Raw genomic sequence first — 19,947 nt, 5'->3', positions numbered from 1 at the left:
ATAATACGTAAACAAACAAACCTTAGTGTGCACTGTAGCAGATGAAAACAGAAAAGTGCTGTGGCCTCTTAGAGACCAACAGATGACTCCCCATAGTCCCAGAACAGACAACCTTCTTGGGTCCGTGGGCACATTTTCCATTTCGAAGTGTATACGTGGGAACCGCCAGAAATTGCAGTCAGAGTGGGTTGGGCACACCTTCCCCTGCCTATGATTTCCTTCCTCCCACTCCCCCCTGCTCACAACCCCATCTTCTCCCCCCCCACACACACTCCCCTGATGTTTCTGTCTCACTCACCTCTGCATGGTGAGCGCAGAGGTAGGCAGCAGTGGGAGGAAAGGGAATCGTGGCAGCAGGAGTGGGGGGAGGATAAGCTGCAGCGGGGGGAGGAAAGGGTGTGGTGGGAGTGGGTGGGGAAAAGAAGGAAGTAAAGGCAAAGTTGGCAATTGGGGGGAAGGAAGGACCGAACTGCAGTGACACGGGAGAGATGCATGAAGTTAACTGAGGGTCGATTCTTTCCATTTTTGTTTGTTCGTTTTTATAAAATATCACCACTGAGGCTCTAATCTGAAGGGGCAGACTGGGGAGGAGGGGAAAGATCTGTGAAAAGAATAATAAAACTACATGTAACAAATAGTTCTGTCCTGAGAAAGTAGCAAATCTACATACACTGGTTGAGGCAAAAAAAAAAAAACAGAATAAAATGCAAGGAAGTACCCAGTAGACAAAGCAGATGAACAAAATTAATGGAGGAAACTAGTATCTAAATAGGTGTCACCCAAGATATCATCTCATGCTGTTCCCACAGCATAGCCAACCAGATGCCTGAGAGAAGCGCACAAGCAAGGCCTGGGAGCAATAGCACCCTCCTGTTCTGCTCTCCAGCAGCTAGGATTCAGAGGCATACTGGAGGTAATATACAGCCATCGTGACTAGACACCATTGGTAACCTTATCTGCTTTTGTATCTTAGGGCAATAGTGTGGAACACTATTTTGCTGCAGTATTATTGAACTGTGTTGATTCACTGTAAGAAAATGAAGCAGCTGTATAGTGCCAAGATACTGGATGTGGCCTTTGAACCACAAACACTGAGATGACTCTTGCATACCCATGGTGGCAAGTGAACCTCAACAAACCCCAAACCTATTCACCAGCTGAGTACGGGCTACACAATGCCTGTTGGTGATGACTGGGAAAGTTCTGAAGCCAAAACTGCAAAACGCCCAGTCAGAATGGAAAGCATTTGCAGTAGTTGCATAGCCTGTGGGCCACATGCTAGTAGCTCTTAGGTATGCCTGGAGTCTGTTGGGGCTAGTGTTGTTTGGGGTTCTATCGGCATCTTTGGGAAGGCATTCTATGTATGGATCTTGCTCTTTTGTTTTAGGAGAAGAAGTAGCTGACTGTTTTTTTTATCTATGCCAGGAGGGAAAGGAGGTACAGAACAGGGCTGGCCCTCCCATGAGGTGGGATGAACCCCCCACCTCAGGCAGCAGATCGGAAAGGGTGGTGCCCGCTGCTGGGAGTCCCAGTGCTGTCACCTCATGCCTCTCAAAGGATGCCTCTCAAATTACCTGCTGGCCACTTTCCTACTGCAGCAAATGCTGCAACAGAAAAAGCACTCATTGCGGCTCTCTGGAACACCTGCTGCCACTGCCCCCCCCCCATGCCTCACTCCACAGAGCCCACCCAGCCAGATGCCTCACTCTGAGGGATCCTTTTTCAGAGCAAGACATTGGCATGGGGATGACCCTGGAGATCCCCTGTGCTGCCACAGTGCAGATTGTCTCCAGGGCCACCTTCCCACCAATGCCTCACTCTGGCAAAGGGTCCCTCATACTGAGGAACTGATGGGAAGGTGGGGCGAGGAGAAGGAGGAGGAGGTGCTCAGGACAGCTTGCACCCCCCCCAGCAGCTGCATGTAGTGCCAGCTCTCTCCCCACCCCATTCCTGGAAACAGTGTGTGGCAGCTTGCGCTCCCCCCCCCCCCAACAGCGGCACTTAGCAGCTTGTGCTTCCCTCACTCCCAGCATTGTTGTTGTTGTTCAGTCGTGTCCGACTCTTCGTGACCCCATGGACCATAGCATGCCAGGCCTTCCTGTCCTGCACTCTCTCCCGGAGCATGCTCAGTATCTTTTAGCCTTGTGATACGTTCCATGGGGTTTTCTTGGCAAGAATATTGGAGTGGGTTGCCATTTCCTTCTCCAGTGGACCACATTTTGTCAGAACTCTCCGCCATGACCTGTCCGTCTTGGGTGGCCCTGCACGGCACAGCTTATGGCTTCACTGAGTTACACAAGCCTCTTCGCCACAACAAGGCAGTGATCCATGAAGGGGACTCCCAGCATTAGTACGCAGCAACTCATGCTTCACTCTGCTCCCCACCCCAGCAGCAGTGAGTGGTGGCAGCAGCTCACACTCCCCCGCAACCTGGCAGCAGCGTATCCTCCCTGGGCCAGCCCTGGTACAGCATGAAGGTTGAATGCTCCGTCATGAACGAGGCAGGCAATAGATTTGAATCTAACATGAGCAAGAATTCACTTCCACTGTTCCATTCTCATACAGAAAATCCCTCGAACAGCATGCCTCTTGCAGGAACCCCTGCTCCTATCAAGAAGAGAAAGCCTACTAAACTCATTTTAGAACTAACTCAAGAAGGTAAGATATACGCATGCGCGCACACAGACACAGCCTCCTCTGCCAACAATTCCTCCCCAGCTCGTCTGTATTGTCTGTAGATTGCCATCCAGAGAATATAGAAACCCATCTCCAGGACAGAGGGGAATCAGCTTGGCATACTCTGCAATACTATGATCCATGGATGTTAACAAAGCTTAGTGATGGAGGAGAAAGATGGCAGTCAAACTATGGCCTATGTAGATGGCCATACCAGGCTTCTGCTTTCAGGATATCCAAAGAGTCAAAGGGCCAGTCCTAAGGGCCAAATTGCACATGATGCTCAGGCACGTGTAGTTTGTCCCAAATATTTTTTTTCTTGTACAGGACAGATGGGGAACCGTTTTTGGCCCCAGGAAAAGGACTTGGGGGTGAACACACGTGCCAGCAGTGGGTGAAGCCACACCACTGCTGGCACGCAGCCCCTGAAAAACACCCACTCACATCCACACACACACACGCACTCCCCATTCATACAAACACATGCATACACAGAGAGCCAGAGCAGCTTCTGCAGTGGCAAAGAGGAAGCTCTGTACGCCCCTCACCTTTCCTCACTGAGAAGGGCCTTGTTAGCAGTGGCCTCAAGGCACTGCAGGCAGCACAAGGCAGTGGAACCTGAGGGGGCAGTTCCATGCACTCCTCATCTTTCTCGGTGAGGAAAGGTAAGGGATGTGTGGAGTTTTGGAGGGGAAAGGGTTTTCAGGGAGCAGGGAGCTACAGGGTAGGGCCTTGGCAGAAGGCTGGGTGGGGAGGCCTTGTGGCTTAATCTATCCCTACCCCTGTTGTACAAAATGCAGTCACAGAGACTGCAAGCTAAAGCAGAAGACTGGTGTGGGGAGATGAAAGGAGCTTATGAACCTTTTTCTACTCAACTATTCCCCCCAGGGAAAAATATGGATCCCCATATCACTCGCTATCACTGATGTAAATCCTTTCATTGCAAGTGGAACTGCAGCAGCAAACATTGTTTTTCTAGATTTACACTGACACATAAAGCAGGGGTGGGAAACCTGCAGCCCTCACCCTAATTTCAAAATCCTTCAGCATGCAACCAGTTCAGACTTCTGACAAGAGCAATCTTTCCCTTCGCTCACCGCCTGCTGGATGGGAAGGGAGAGGGGGAGAGAGAAAAGGGGGAGGCAGAAAGAGAAAAGGAGTGACTCACTCACCTTTGGCTCTGGCCTGCCCGCTACTGGCTTTGGCCCACTCACCACTGACATGTGGCCCCCAGAAGATGATCCATGAGGGAACGCAGCTCACAACAGGAAAAAGGCTGTTTGCCCCTGACATAAAGAATCTGACAATAGTGATGGCCACAATTTGAATCCCTAGTTTCTTGACTGGTTGCCAGGGACACAGGAGTGTCCTTGTAGCAAGCAATCTGCCCCAGGGCAGGCCTAATGTTAGGTAGGCTGAGGTGGTTGCTTCAGATGGCAGATGCTGAGGAGTGGAGAACGAGCTGTGTGTGCCATGGGGCCTGCCCTGCACCCCCTAACCCAGGTGCCCTTAGGTGCAGCGGAGGGTACTGTCCTGTCACCAGTGCTGAAGGAAGAAGATCTAACTTTTATAGATGGCATAACTGGTGCTGCACAGGCCAAACCTCCAGATGGCCTTGCAGCTTTAAGGGCCCCCAAATGCAGTTTCTCTACCATCACCAGCAGCCTCTCCCCGCACACCAGTACTCCACTTGCTCTCCCCCACACCACATTTTTCTTTCTTTCTTTAACTTTTAGAAGAGTTTGGGCATGCTGCAGAGGAAGCTGCAGGTGTGCCTGGCACCTTTATTTCTTCAGATGGCCACGTGGGCCCAGAGGCACACAGGGGAGGGCAACACACTGGACACGATTGCAGCTTCCTCTGCAGCATGCCCAAACTCTTCTGAAAGTTAAAGAAATATTGAGAGACAGATGAGAGAAAGGTGCTGCAGCCTGGGGCACGGCAGGGGGCGGGGGCAGCAAGCATGTGGGGGGAGCAAAGAGCGGTGGGGTGGTGGGATAAGGAGAAAGAGCCCTGGGCAAGGGTGGGGAGAAGAGGAAGAAGAGAAAGATCAGAGTGTGAGAAAAAGAGAGAAATGGGTGGGGGAGAGAAAGTTCATAGAGTGTCATGGATCAGAACCTTGAACCCTCCTCCTCAGAAGATTCTGGCCCCTTGTCCTCAGAGAACGAGACTCAGGAAGAAGACTTGGCTACAGAAAGGTTTCATGAGGCTTCCACCTCTCTGGAATCCAGTGCTCCAGAAAGACCCTAGGGGCCAGCTCCTCTGAGCCCAGAGGATGCTGCATTTCTATCCTCAGACTCTGAGGACTCAGACCATGGGGAAGGTAGCATGGTACAACCACTCCCACGTCATCACAGCCTGAGATTGCTAAAACAGGCCAGGCCCCTTTAAGAGACAAAAGCCTTAGTCAGCATGAAGGCAGGGCAAACCAGCCTAACCCCAGCAACACTTCTGTGTAAATCTCAGGCTTGCTCTGGTACTTGTTGGAGCATCATACAGACAAGCCTGTCTAGATTCCAGCCCCAGCACCACTTCAAGCTTTCCATGGTGCTGATCTCTTTTTGTCTTGCTTCCTGAGAAATCTGACCCCTGCTCAGGTCTGATCTATAGCAGAACCCTAGAGCCCAAGACACATCACAGAGCATCATCAGAATACACAGCCTGAAATGGTACACAAAGAGAAAGAGAGGCGGGAGGGGGGGAGCACAATTAGGGCAGACTGCCAGGAGTGGTTGTGCGGGAGGCAGAGGACTTCTCGCCTCAGGAACCCTCCGTCCTAGCAGCACCACTGCATGGAATGGGGTGAGGTGCCATCTTGTCCTTTGCTGCAGGCAGCAACATGTCTTGGGCTCGTCCTGAGCTACAAAAACCTTCCTTAAAGCCCTGATTCAGTGGAGCAAATGAATGGTAACACCTTGGCTGAAATACTGCATTCAGTATTGTTTGGAATATTGTCACATGACCTTCAATGGTATTTTCATGTAAGTAAATATCCATAAAGTCGCAGCCCTTCAGCACAGGACATGAACAGCTGTTGCATCACTGCTGCCATGAACAATGTTAACATTGACACAAATATTTAAGATAGTCCTAGAACAGCCTTCCCCAATCTGGTGCCCTCTGGATATGTTGGACTATAACTCCCATCATCCTCATAACAAGACAAGCAGTACCTTTGATAGCCAGGTCCTAAATCATTTAGATGTTTGAAGGTTGAAACCAACACCTTGCACTGAGCCCAGAAAGCAACTGGCAACTAGTGCAGGTCTTTCAAACCAGGTTTAATATGGTCCCAATAACATGTACTCATCAGCAGCACAGCTGCCACATTTTACACCAACTGAAGCTTCCAGACACTCTTCAGGGGCAGCCCCACACAGAAAGCATTGCAGCAATTTAAGTGTGACATAGGCCATCTATGTGGAGCTGCCTTGGAACACTGTTCAGAAACTTCGACTGGTCCAGAATGCTGTGGCCAGACCGTTCACCAGCACATGACTCCCTGTTAACAGTGAAGCTGTTGTTACAACAGCTTCACTGGCTACCAGTGTTCTTCCAGGCTCAATTCAAAGCATTGGTCAAAGCCTATAAAGCCCATATGGCTTGTGACCAGACTACCTGAAAGACTGCCTTCTCCCATACGAGCCTGCCCAAGTTTTTAGATCTTCGGGAGAGACCCCTGTTTCAGTACCACCACCTTCGGAAGCGTGTTTGGTGGTGATGCAAGAAATGGCCTTCTCGGTGGCTGCTCCCAGGCTGTGGAACCCCATGCCAAGGGAGGCTACAGTGGCTCCCTCTCTGTTGTCCTCCCACCAGCAGGCAAAGACATTTGTATTCAAACAGGCCTTTGGTGTGTAAGTGGGTCTGTCGGGCTGGGTGCTGTTTTTATTCTGTTGTTGATGTGTCCTTAACTGTGTTTTTAGTGTTTTATGATTGTTTTAATCAAGTTTTATTTTTTAAGAATGTTTTCGTTCCTATGATTGTTAGCTGCCTCAAGTGCCATTTGTGTGGTGGAAAGGTGGGATACACATTAAATAAACAAACAAGCAAGTTTAACCAAGGCATGGATAATTGTTGCCATTTCAGACCGACTCAAGAAGTAATTGTGCAACCATGCTCCTTGCCACTGCCACCAACTGAAGACTCAGGGACAGCATAGGATCTTCTGATTCTGCAGGGGAGCACAACCCCTCCCAGAACAGGTTTAATCCCAATCTCTGAGTCAGGTTTTCTACTGACAAACAACACCTCTGACTTGACTGTGTTTAACCTCAGTTTGATAACTCATTCAATCCATTATCAGACCAGGGAATGTTCAAAGGGCAAAGGGTGACAAAGAGCAATAGAGCTGGGTGTCATCTGCATATTCATAGAATCATGGTGTTAGAGATCATCTAGTCCAACCCCTTGCTCAGTGCAGGCTCTGCACTGCAGCATGTACCTTAGGGATGGGTGAACTCACCATGGTCTGGGTCGTATGCCACTTGCCCAAACCCCACCAGCCAGTCTGCGAGTGCCCAGCAAGTGGTGCGCAGCTATCCAATCGCTTGGTGAGCCACCATTTTGCTTTAAAATGATGGCTCAGGCTTTTTCGTAAAGGGCGATTTTATGCAAATGGCAGCCGTGAAGTGGCCATTTACACCTGGAATTGATCGCTTTATGGTAAATGGCCTCTTTATGGCCAACATTTGTGTAAAATCAGCCTTTATGGAAAATCTGAGCAGCCATTTTGCAGCTTGGTCAGGGATCAAAGATCCCTGTGCTTGCCTGACTTGGTGCACACCAAGCTGGGCAAGTGCAGGGATCTGTGGACTGGCGTCTGGGGGGCCGAGCTGGTGATTTCTTGCTGGGCCTTGAGCCCACCTGGACATCTGCAACATCCCAGCATACCTGACAGATGGCCATCCAGCCTCTGCTTAAATATCTCCATCAAAGGAGAATCCACCACTGCCCTAGGCAATCTGTTCCACTACTGAACAGCTCTCACTGTTAGGTTGTTCCTCCTAAAGTTTAACTAAAATCTGCTTCCCTGCAATTTCCTAGCCCTCCCTCTGGAGCAACAGAGACAGCATTTCAGATATTTGAGGGCAACTATCATGTCTCCATGGAGCCTCGTGTGGCGCAGAGTGGTAGGTGGCAGTATTGCAACCGAAACTCTCCCCACGACCTGAGTTCGATCCCAGCAGAAGCCGGGTCTCGGGTAGCCGGCTCAGGTCGACTCAGCCCTCCATCCTTCCGAGGTTGGTAAAATGAGTACCCAGCTTGCTGGGGGAAAGGTAGTCATGACTGGGGAAGGCACTGGCAAACCACCCCGGTACAGTCTGCCATGAAAACGCCAGCGAAAGCGGCGTCCCTCTAGGAGTCAGCAATGACTTGGTGCTTGCACAGGAGGAACCTTTCCTTTTCCATCATGTCTACCCTTAATTTTCTTTTCTCCAGGCTAAACAAAATGAGCTCTTTCAACCATTCACATAGGACTTGGTTTCTGGACTCCTCACCATCTTGGTTGCCCTTCTCTGGAGATGCTCTAACTTGTCAATGTGCTTCTCAAAATGGGGCTCTCAGAATGGGATGTAGTACTCCAAGTGCAGCCTGAATAGAGCAGAACTAATACTTTGGGTGATCTGGACACTATGCTTCTGTTACTGCAGCCCAAGATTGCATTAGCTTTCTTAGCTGCCATATGTCAGGGTGGACACTGAGCCCATAGAATCCCAGAGTAGTTCTGATTCTGAGGAAGAGCAGTTGCTCCTGGGAGAGGAGCGCACTCCTCTTTCCCAGGGCCAACAGCTGACGGAGATTCCTCCCACCAGCATTCCTAGCTTAGATAGCAGTCCAGAGAGTGACAGAGCGCGGATAGCAGACTTGGTGGACGCGCGACGCCGACGCAGAGAGCGGCGCCAAATGGAGGGCGCAGAAAGGAGGCGTAGTGCCCGGTTGGCGCGCAAACAACGGCTGCGCCCAGAGGATCCAAGGGAAAAGGGGAGGGACTCTCCCTAGTCCTTAAGTTCAGGGGTCTGCCAGTAATTCCCTTTCAAACGGGGACCAACTGTTCCAACTTAGGGCATAGGTACTGTGCTGCTCAGATCTAGTTGCAAACGGTAGAGTTGTTAAGTTGTAAAAGAAGAAAAAAGGTTTGAAAGGAATCCCTTTGTCTGTGTCTGGACTTGGCTACTGGATTAGACTGAGAGAGGCCTCCAAGGAGCCCTTGACACCATATTGCACTGTTGGCTCATATTTAGTTTGTGTTCCACTAAGACACTTAGGTCCTTTTCACATGGACTGCTACCAAGCCAGGTCTATCCCATTCTATACTTCTGTCTTTGATTTTTTTGTACCTAGATACAAAACTTTACATTTATCTCTGTTGAATCTCATTTGGTTAGATTTGCCCCAGTGTTCCAGCCTGTATCCTTTTGAATATTGAACCTGTCTTCACTGATGTTGGCTATCCTTCCTAGCTCCGTGTCATCTACAGAGTTGATAAGCAACCCCTCTACACCTCATCCAAATCATTTATAAAAATGTTTGAAAGCACAGGGCCTAAGAAAGAGCTCTGCAGCACTCAGATCAGCTATACCCTGGATTTTAGGAAAGCTGATTTTAATAAACTCAGAACAATGATCAGTAAGGTCCCATGGCAAGCGACGCTAACGAGAAAAGGAGTCCAAGATGGGTGGGAGCTTTTAAAAAAGGAAATTCTCAAGGCACAATTACAAACCATTCCAACAAGAAGAAAAGGTGGAAGACAACAGAAGAAGCCAATGTGGCTTCACAAAAAGCTTAGAGATGACCTGAAAACAAAAAAAAGGACACATATAGGAAGTGGAAAGAAGGCCAAGCAACAAAGGAAGAGTACAGGAAGGTAGCACAGAATTGCAGGGATGGCGTCAGGAAGGCTAAAGCTGAGAATGAGCTGAGGTTAGCGAGGGATGCTAAATGCAACAAAAAGGCTTTCTTCAGCTACGTGCATAGCAAAAGACAGAGGAAAGAAAGGGTGGTTCAGCTATTAAATAAGGATGGCAAAATGATAACAGATGACAAAGAAAAGGCAGAAGTGCTCAATTCCTACTTTGGCTCAGTCTTCTCCCAAAAGAGGGTCTGCGACCCCCCTGGCAAAGGCAAAGTACAGGCTGAAAGGGCAGGATTGCAGCTTGAGATCGATAGGCATATAGTCAAGGAACACCTAATTACTTTGAATGAGTTCAAATCTCCAGGGCCAGATGAACTGCATCCTAGAGTAAGAAAGGAACCAGCAGAAGAACTTTCAGAACCATTCTCTATTCTCTTTGAGAAATCATGGAGGATGAGTGAAGTGCGAGATGACTGGAGGAGGGCTAATGTTGTCCCTATCTTCAAAAAGGGTAAAAAGGAGGAACCTGGGAACTACAGACCAGTCAGTCTGACATCAATCCCTGGGAAAATTCTGGAGCAGATTCTAAAGCAATCCATCTGTAAGCACCTTGAAAACAATGCACTGATTACTCGAAGCCAACATGGATTTGTCAAGAACAAGTCCTGCCAGACAAATCTGATCTCATTTTTTGATCAAGTAACCTCCCTTGTGGACTGCGGGAATGCTGTGGACATCATATACCTCGACTTCAGCAAAGCTTTCGACAAAGTGCCCCATGATCTCCTGATGAGCAAACTAGCTCAAAGTGGGCTAGATGAAACAATGATCCGGTGAATCCACAGTTGGCTACAGAATCGGACTCAAAGAGGGCTTATCAATGGGGCCTTCTCAAACTGGGGAGAGGTAATGAGTGGGGTATGGCAGGGTTCAGTCCTGGGCCAGTGCTCTTCAACATTTTTATTAATGGCTTGTAGGAGGAGGTGCAGGGAATGCTGATCAAATTTGCAGGTGACACCAAATTGGGTGGGATAGCTAATACTTTGGAAGACAAAAACAAAATTCAAAGTGATCTGGATAGACTGGAACACTGGGCAGAAAACAACAGAATGACATTTAATAGGGATAAATGCCAAGTTCTACACCTAGGAAAAAGAAACCAAATGCACAGTTACAAGATGGGGGCTCAACAATACTAAAAGTGAGAAGGATCTTGGAATTGTTGTAGATCACAAGAGGAATATGAGCCAACAATGTGATGTGGCTGCAAAAAAGGCAAATGCCATTTTGGGCTGCATTAATAGAAGCATAGCTTCCAAATCCTGGGAAGTACTGGTTCCCCTCTACTCAGCACTGGTTAGGCTTCATCTGGAGTACTTTGTCCAGTTCTGGGCACCACATTTTAAGAAGGATGCAGACAAACTGGGGAGGGTTCAGAGGAGGGCAACAAAGATGATTAGGGGACTGGACACAAAGCCCTATGAAGAGAGACTGAAAGAACTGGGCATGTTTAGCCTTGAGAAGAGAAGACTGAGGGGAGAGATGACAGTGCTCTTCAAGTACTTGAAAGGTTGTCCCAGAGAGGAAGGCCAGGATCTCTTCTCGATCATCCCAGAGAGCAGGACACAGAATCATGGGCTCAAGTTACAGGAAGCCAGATTCTGGCTGAACATCAGGAAAAAACGTCCTGACCGTAAGAGCAATACGACAATGGAACCAATTACCTATGGGGGTGGTGGGCTCTCCCACACTGGAGGCATTCAAGAGGAGGCTGGATAGCCATCTGTCAGGGATGCTCTGACTTGGATTCCTGCATTGAGCAGGGAGTTGGACTCGATGGCCTTGTAGGCCCCTTCCAACCCTACTATTCGATGATTCTATGAATCCATATATAACCACTATATAGATAACCAAAGCTAGAACTGCCTTTTAAACATAGGGTTGCAGTTGGTGAACCAATTGATAAAAAGGCACTTCAAGCCACTGCTGTCACCTGGATATCTTTATATAACAGAATAACCCAGAAACTTTGAACTTGATTCCTCAGGGGGAGTGAAACCCCATCCAAAACAGGTTGCATACCTCCATCAAGATCAGTAGAATTCCCAATTAATAGCACCTCCATCTTGTCTGGATGACGTTTCAGCATTGTGCCCTCATCTACACTAGAAAAGCTTCCAAACATCAGTTCAGGGCTTCCACTACCTCCCTGAGATTAGCTGGTGGAAACAAGAGGTAGAACAGATTGTCATCCACATATTTGTGACATTTCAGCCCAAATTCCCCAATGACCTCTCCCAGTGGTTTCATGTGGTATGTTAAAGATGGGCAAGCAGGTGGGAATAAGAAGGAACCTGGTAGCACTCCCATAAGCCAGAGATCATGGGATGAAACAGTAGGTCTCTGGCTCCACCTTCTGGAAATGTCCCTCCTGAAAGAGCAGATTCACTGTGCCTCCAATCCCCACTCCAGCAAGGTGACCTAGAAAGATATAATGGCTGATATCAAAAGCCATTGATAATCAGCAAGAGAATCAGCACTGTTGCAACCCTGCCTGTCACCCACCACAGTTCACTGACCAAGGTGATTTCAGTCCCCAAAACAGCCAGAAACTTGCTGGATCTAAATAATATGCCAACCAGAGCTACATGGAGTTAAGACACATGCACACACTGCTCCAATACTTTGTCCCCAAATGGCAAATTTGACAACAGAAAATAGTTGTTAGAATCCACTGGGTTCAAGGTAGTTTTCTTCTAAAAGAGTCTACAGTACTGATTCCTTTATGGCAGGGGTGCACAACCCACAGCCCAGGCTGCTCCGAGTGTAACAGGTAGAGACATGGGGACACTGCCCATGTTCCCAGCAAGGAAAACCTGCTCTCATCTGTGATCATAAGAGTGGGCTTTCCCTAGCTAGCACAAGCACTGACAAGATAAATTCTTCTATTGTCTCTGATCACTACTTGGAAATAAGGGCAGGATTTCTCTTGCTAGTGTAACTGAGCAAAGATAAGGGACCAATCTACATGGAAATGGTTTTTGAAGCTTTTTCTGGTTATATCAGGATTGTCACGAAATCACTTTGGTCCCTCCGTGGCACACATAGCCAGGTAATGTGGTGTCTATATTTTTAAAACCTACTTTCACGGCGCAAATGGCACCTGAAACCACTCTGCTCCTAAATGACAGATTCCTGCAAGGAAGCGTGGACACCAGGGAGAGGTGTTTGCTAAACACTGGCTTGCTCGGATCGTGCAGGGAGGAGAGGAGAGACAGCCTCCCCCTTTTGTTCAGCACTGGGAAGAGATCACCAGCAATGCCGCCCGGATTCTGCCTGCCCTCCCACCCTCCCCAGGAGCTGCGCCTCTGTGTCACAAAGCGCTGCTGGTGCCCCTCATTAGCCCAAGTGCCTCCCAGTGAGGCTGGCTGGGAATCTTCTCAGGCTGCAACCCCACTCATGCTTACCCAGGAGTAAACCACACTTCATAGCAGAGTGTTTTCACGTATAGGGTGAGAGGCGCACTCACACAATGTTGTCACTTCACAATAGCATTAAATTGGGAGGACAGCTGCTTTAGCACACAGCATGGTTTACACTGTACTCCCCTGTGTTATAAAGCTATGCCCTGCTTTAAGGCCTAGGGGACCACGCCCTCTCTCAAAGAGGCATTAGCCACCTGAGAAATCCACTTGACAAGCCTACTCTGATAGCTTTCAGTAGACAACAAACCTCCAAGAGGTCGTTCTATGTTCTCAGGATGCACAAATGGAAAGGTATCCATCACAACATGACTAGGCAGTATGGTAGCTGCACTCATCCCTGACCCTACTGCAACTGTGGAGTCCAAGTCAGAGTAGATAAGAGTGATATTATCTGTAAAATGTCTTGAAAACTTTTCACAAGAGACTACTGAGGCTCAGTCAGCTACCCCCATCCACTACTTTTCAATAAGCCCCTCACCAGTTAGAAAGGTTCAGCTGGCTAGCTTTGTGTAAACACGTGCTCCCATGCCTGCATTTTGCTAGGACAAAGGGAATGTGGTGTCAGGTGGAGGTGTCTACAGAGAAGTATACTCAAAAGAAAGGGCGAGAGGGATGCTTAACTCCTCCAGCTCAGGCTGGTCCTCTCCTGGAAGTCTCACACCCCAGGCCATTTTAGTTCTTCCTGCCTGGTTGAATTATTAAGGGCACAGAATTTAACTTCAGCAAAAGCTAATTCCAACAGAAATGCTTTATAGGCAGAACTTCTTGAGTGGTTCTGGTTGCAGTGGTTTTGAGGAATTAAGGAGCTGGAAGTTAGGCTCCTGTAGCTGTAACACGGTTCTTATTGTACACTTTCAGTCATGCCACAAGAAGGGTCCAAGCTGAACCTGGGGAAGAAGATCAGCATCCCCAGGGACGTGATGCTAGAAGAACTCTCTCTCCTTACCAACAAGGGATCCAAGATGTTCAAACTTCGCCAGCTGAGGGTAGAGAAATTCATATATGAGAACAACCCAGATATTTTCATCGACAATTCTGTGGTAGGTATAGCAAATGCAGAAATGGATTGTGTGGTTTGTTTCACATGTCCATTCTGACTCCAGGCCACAAGGTTATGCAGATGGTTATGCTATGTCACACTTAGAATATGCACAGATAACTTTTCTAATTTCATGTTTAGTGCACAGACTTAGGGTAAAAAGGCATTAAGCATGGAAAGTTGCACATTCTGAGAAAAATTGGTAAATTTGGATAAGTCTGAATAGGGGAGCACATTTTTGAGCTTCCCTCATCTATTGAACATGGCTAGGGTGTGGCTGGAGGGCTCTGGCCGACGAGTGCAGAAAAGAACTTCCTTTTGCTTCCCATGGAACTTCCTTGCTGAAGAGAGGATGCTGCATCTCTGTACTGTCCACTCTGTATGCCAATGGGAGTAAAGAAAAATGGGGCTGTGTACCTGTCCCTGGAAGAAACCCCCAACCATCGAACATGCCAGACATATAGGTGATAGTACAAGCAGTTTCTCCCTGGCCCCCACTGGGCCTCTGATCTCACTCTGGGATTAAGCCCTCAGCCCTGGGCTAGACACCTCACACCTTAAGGCTGCTTAACAAAGTGCACTCGCACTTTAACATGGTTAACATCCTGTCCCTCAACCCCAGAACTAGCATGGCTACTGCATGAAAAGAACAGTTGCAGGGGAGACTTCTGACGCACAAGTGTAATGGAAAGATGCAGACCTTCACGGAATGGGGAAATCTGATGCCCTGGCAAAGGTGCCCAGCGGCAGGGCTGGTTATGGCTCTTGGGGAAGTTCACCTTTGTGCCTATTTAGCCATCAGCAAATGTATTTACAGTGCAATCCTGTAGATGTCTAGTCAAAAGTCAGTCCTGTTGAACTCAGTGGGGCTTACTCCCAGAAAAGTGGGTATAGGAGTGTTGTTGTTGTTGTTGTTGTTGTTCAGTCATGTCCGACTCTTCGTGACCCCATGGACCATAGCACGCCAGGCCTTCCTGTCCTGCGCTCTCTCCCGGAGTGTGCTTAAGTCCATATTCATTGCATCAGTGGTGCTATCTAGCCATCTCATCCTCTGCCGTCCCCTTCTCCTTTTGCCTTCAATCTTTCCCAGCATCAGGGTCTTTTCCAGTGACTTTTCTCTTCACATTAGGTGGCCAAAATATGTGAGCTTCAGCTTCAGTATCTGTCCTTCCAATGAGCAGTCAAGGTTGATTTCCTTTAGGGTTGACTGATTGGACCTCCTTGCAGTCCAGGGGACTCGTAACAGTCTTCTCCAGCACCACAGTTCGAAAGCATCGATTCTTCGGCGCTCAGCCTTCCTTATAGTCCAGCTCTCACAGCCATACATTGCTACTGGGAAAACCGTAGCTTAGATTATACGAACCTTTGTCGGCAAGGTGATGTCTCTGCTTCTTACTATGCTGTCTAGGTTTGCCATAGCTTTCCTCCCAAGGAGCAAGCGTCTTTTAATTTCATGGCTGCAGTCACCATCTGCAGTGATCTTGGAGCCCAAGAAAGTAAAATCTGTCACTGCTTCCATTTCTTCCCCTTCTATATGCCAGGAAGTGATGGGGCCAGATGCCATGATTTTAGCTTTTTAATGTTGCGTTTCAAACCAGCTTTTGCACTCTCCACTTTCACCCTCAACAAGAGGCTCTTTAGATCCTCTTCACTTTCTGCCATTAGGGTGGTATCGTCTGCATATCGGAGGTTGTTGATAATTCTCCCAGCAATCTTAATTCCGACCTGTGATTCATCCAACCCAGAGTTTCTCATTATGTACTCTGCATATAAGTTAAATAAGCAGGGTGACAATATGCAGCCCTGTCGTACTCCTTTCCCAATTTGGAACCAATCAGTTGTTCCATGTCCGGTTCTTACTGTTGCTTCTTGACCCTCGTACAGGTTTCTCAGGAGACAGGTAAGGTGGTCTGGTACTCCCATCTCTTTAAGGATTTGCCACAGTTTGTTGTGATCCACACAATCAAAGGCTTTCGTGTACTCAATGAAGCAGAAATAGATGTTTTTCTGGAATTCTCTTGCTTTCTCCATGATCCAGCGAATGTTGGCGATTTGATCTCTAGTTCCTCTGCCTCTTCGAAACCCAGCTTGTACTTCTGGTAGTTCTCGGTTCACATATTGCTGAAGCCTAGCTTGTAGGATTTTGAGCATAACCTTGCTGGCATGTGAAATGCGCGCAATTGTACGGTAGTTTGAACGCTCTTTGGCGTTGCCCTTCTTTGGAATTGGAATGTAAACTGACCTTTTCCAGTCTTGTGGCCACTGATGAGTGCTCCAAATTTGTTGCCATATTGAGTACAGCATTTTAACAGTATCATCTTTTAGCATCTTAAATAGCTCAGCTGGAATACTGTCATCTCCGCTAGCTTTGTTGTTAGTAATGCTTCCTAAGGCCCACTTGACTTCACTCTCTAGGATGTCCGGCTCAAGTTCAGTGACCACACTATCATGGCTATCAGGGACATTCAGATACTTCCTGTATAGTTCTTCTGTGTATTCTTTCCACCTCTTCTTCATCTCATCTGCTTCTGTTAGGTCCCTGCTTTCTTTGTCCTTTATCATGCCCGTTTTTGCACAAAATGTTCCCTTGATATCTCCGATTTTCTTGAAAAGATCTCTAGTCTTTCCCATTCTGTTGTTTTCCTCAATTTCTTTGCATTGTTCATTTAAGAAGGCCTTCTTGTCTCTCCTTGCTATTCTCTGGAAATCTGCATTCAGTTGGATATATCTTCCCCTTTCTCCCTTGCTTTTCGCTTCCCTTCTTTCCTCAGTATCATAGAATCATAGAATAGTAGGGTTGGAAGGGGCCTACAAGGCCATCGAATCCAACCCTCTGCTCAATGCAGGAATCCAAGTCAGAGCATCCCTGACAAATGGCTGTCCAGCCTCGTCTTGAAGGCCTCCAGTGTGGGAGAGCCCACCACCTCCCCAGGTAATTGGTTCCATTGTCGTATTGCTCTTACAGTCAGGAAGTTTTTCCTGATGTTCAGCCGGAATCTGGCTTCCTGTAACTTGAGCCCATTATTCCGTGTCCTGCACTCTGGGATGATCAAGGGGAGATCCTGGCCTTCTTCTCTGTGACAACCTTTCAAATACTTGAAGAGTGCTATCATATCTCCCCTCAGTCTTCTCTTCTCAGGGCTAAACATGCCCAGTTTTTTCAGTCTCTCTTCATAGGGCTTTGTTTCCAGTCCCCTGATCATCTTTGTTGCCCTCCTCTGAACCCTCTCCAGTTTGTCTGTATCCTTCTTAAAGTGTGGTGCCCAGAACTGGACACAGTAGTCCAGATGAGGCCTAACCAGTGCTGAGTAGAGGGGAACTAGTACTTCCCGGGATTTGGAAGCTATGCTTCTATGAATATAGCCCAAAAGAGCATTTGCCTTTTTTGCAGCCGCATCACATTGTTGGCTCATATTCAGCTTGTGATCGACAACAGTGCCAAGATCCTTCTCGCTTGTAGTGTGGTTGAGTCACGTATCCCCCATCTTGTAACTGTGCATTTGGTTTCTTTTTCCTAGGTGCAGGACTTGGCATTTATCCCTATGAAATGTCATTCTGTTGTTTTCTGCCCAGCGCTCCAGTCTATCCAGATCACTTTGAATTGTGTTTTTGTCTTCCAAAGTATTAGCTATCCCGCCCAATTTGGTGTCATCTGCAAATTGGATCAGCATTCCCTGCACCTCCTCCTCCAAGTCTTGTACTTGTAAAGCCTCATCAGACAGCCACTTTGCTTTCTTGCATTTCTTTTTCTTTGGGATGAATTTAGTTGCTGCCTCCTGTACAATGTTACGGACCTCCATCCATAGTTCCTCAGGCACTCTGTCTATCAGGTCTAATCCCTTAAATCTATTCCTCACCTCCACTGTATATTCATAAGGGATATGATTGAGGTCATACTGGAATGGTTTAGTGGTTTTCCCTACGTTCTTCTATTTAAGCCGAAATTTTGTGATAAGAAGCTCATGATCTGAGCCACAGTCAGCTCCAGGTCTTGTTTTTATTGATTTTATAGAGCTTCTCCATCTTTGGCTGCAAAGGACATAATCAATCTGATTTCGATATTGACCATCTGGTGATGTCCATGTGTAGAGTCGCCTCTTGTGCTGTTGGAAAAGAGTGTTTGCTATGATCAGCGTGTTCTCTTGGCAAAACTCTATTAGCCTTTGTCCTCCTTCATTTTGTACTACAAGGCCATGCTTGCCTGTTATCCCAGTGATTTCTTGACTTCCTACTTTAGCATTCCAATCCCCTATGATGAAGAGGACATCTTTTTTTGATGTTAGTTCTAGAAGGTGTTGTAGGTCTTCATAGAACCGATCAACCTCAGCTTCTTCGGCCTCAGTGCTTGGGGCATAGACTTGAATTACTGTGATGTTGAATGGTTTGCCTTGGATTCGTACTGAGATCATTCTATCGTTTTTGAGATTGTATCCCAGTACTGCTTTTCCCACCCTTTTGTTGACTATGAGTGCTACTCCATTTCTTCTAAGGGATTCTTGCCCACAGTAGTAGATATGATGGTCACCTGAATTAAATTCGCCCATGCTTGTCCATTTGAGTTCGCTGATTCCCAAGATGTCGATGTTAAATCTTGCCATCTCATGTTTGACCACCTCCAGCTTACCTTGATTCATTGATCTGACATTCCAGGTTCTTAAACAATATTGTTCTTTACAGCATCAGACTTTCTTTTCACCACCAGACACATCCACAGCTGAGTGTCCTTTCGGCTTTGGCCCAGCCGCTTCACTCTTTCTGGCACTACTTGGAAATTCCCTCTGCTCTTCTCCAGTAGTATATTGGACACCTTCCAACCTGAGGGGCGCATCTTCCGGCGTCATGTCTTTTAGCCTTGTGATACGTTCCATGCGGTTTTCTTGGCAAGAATACTGGAGTGGGTTGCCATTTCCTTCTCCAGTGGACCACATTTTGTCAGAACTCTCTGCCATGACCCGTCTGTCTTGGGTGGCCCTGCATGGCATAGCTTATGGCTTCACTGAGTTACGCAAGCCCCTTCGCCACAACAAGGCAGTGACCCATGAAGGGGCCACAGATGGGTAGGGGAGGTTTAAACCTCCTACACAGCTTGTTGTTTTCGGAAATCCTTCCCCTCTGCATGGGGCTAAAAAAAGTGGGGGGAACCTCCATTGGTGCCAATGGAGGGTTCTTTCTTTTTTTTAGCCCCCACAGCAAAACTCAGATTTCTGACTCCTTCGTTGACTATGTTGCAACTGCCCTAAACTGTTTTGCTTTACACTCCCACTCTAGTATACGTATGTGATAAGTCAGTAACCAACCATTTATGCTCGTTCAACAAAAAGAAAATGGAGAAAATGTCAAAAGGAAAGCTTTAAAAAAAACAACGAGGGTGCTTCCAGACAGTGGGCTCCTAGCACTACAAACCAAAAGGCATTGTCCACATATTCCATCTTTTCCCCCTTAATGGACTTTTTTCTGGTAAGAAAGTGGTGGGACAACATGGGAGGGCACAAGTGGAAGATGTCATCATCTGGACCCCCAGTACATTTCTGTGAACCAGGCAGGACAATTGCATGATAAAAGCCTTGTGTGGAAGCACCCTAAGTCAATTAGATATTATCCAAAGCCATGGCTTGTGCTAACCATAATTTAGAACTCAAATCATGGTTTGGACTTCCAAAGATACAATAGGCAAACCATGGCTCAGACCTGCTTGTCTGCTTTCATCTTTTGTCATCTCAGCACTCAGATTCATAAGTTCACTCCTGGTAGCCTCTGGAGCCATAGCCATGGCAATAGCCATAGCTATAGTTAGGTTTTTCTAGACATGTTGTCAGTCCAGAATTAGCATACATCATGATTTGCAAACCCACTAGAAACCATGGTTTCTGATTGTAGTTTGCAGCTGACCGCAA

At 47.5% G+C, this 19,947-nt stretch overlaps 1 protein-coding gene across 2 annotated transcripts in view; it reads left to right on the top strand.

The window, feature by feature from the left end:
* The first annotated feature begins 727 nt into the window (after positions 1–727).
* Positions 728–19,947, top strand: part of MYOZ1 (myozenin 1) — a 74,242-nt gene continuing 55,022 nt past the window's right edge. The window contains exons 1-3 of one of the 2 annotated variants that reach the window (XM_084841398.1): positions 728–913; positions 2,566–2,658; positions 13,873–14,054. In XM_084841398.1, the coding sequence (XP_084697524.1) occupies positions 823–913; positions 2,566–2,658; positions 13,873–14,054 (366 nt within the window). In that variant the 5' untranslated portion in view covers positions 728–822. Of the gene's footprint in view, positions 914–2,565; positions 2,659–3,253; positions 3,342–13,872; positions 14,055–19,947 lie in introns of those variants that run through there. The other variant, XM_084841399.1, reaches the window with a different exon arrangement.

This window comes from Heloderma suspectum, chromosome 3 (genome assembly GCF_057233095.1).
Source record: "Heloderma suspectum isolate Gila_16-S chromosome 3, 16-S_ref, whole genome shotgun sequence".
NCBI classification, from domain to species: domain Eukaryota; kingdom Metazoa; phylum Chordata; class Lepidosauria; order Squamata; family Helodermatidae; genus Heloderma; species Heloderma suspectum.
This window is presented reverse-complemented; position numbering and strand designations above follow the sequence as displayed.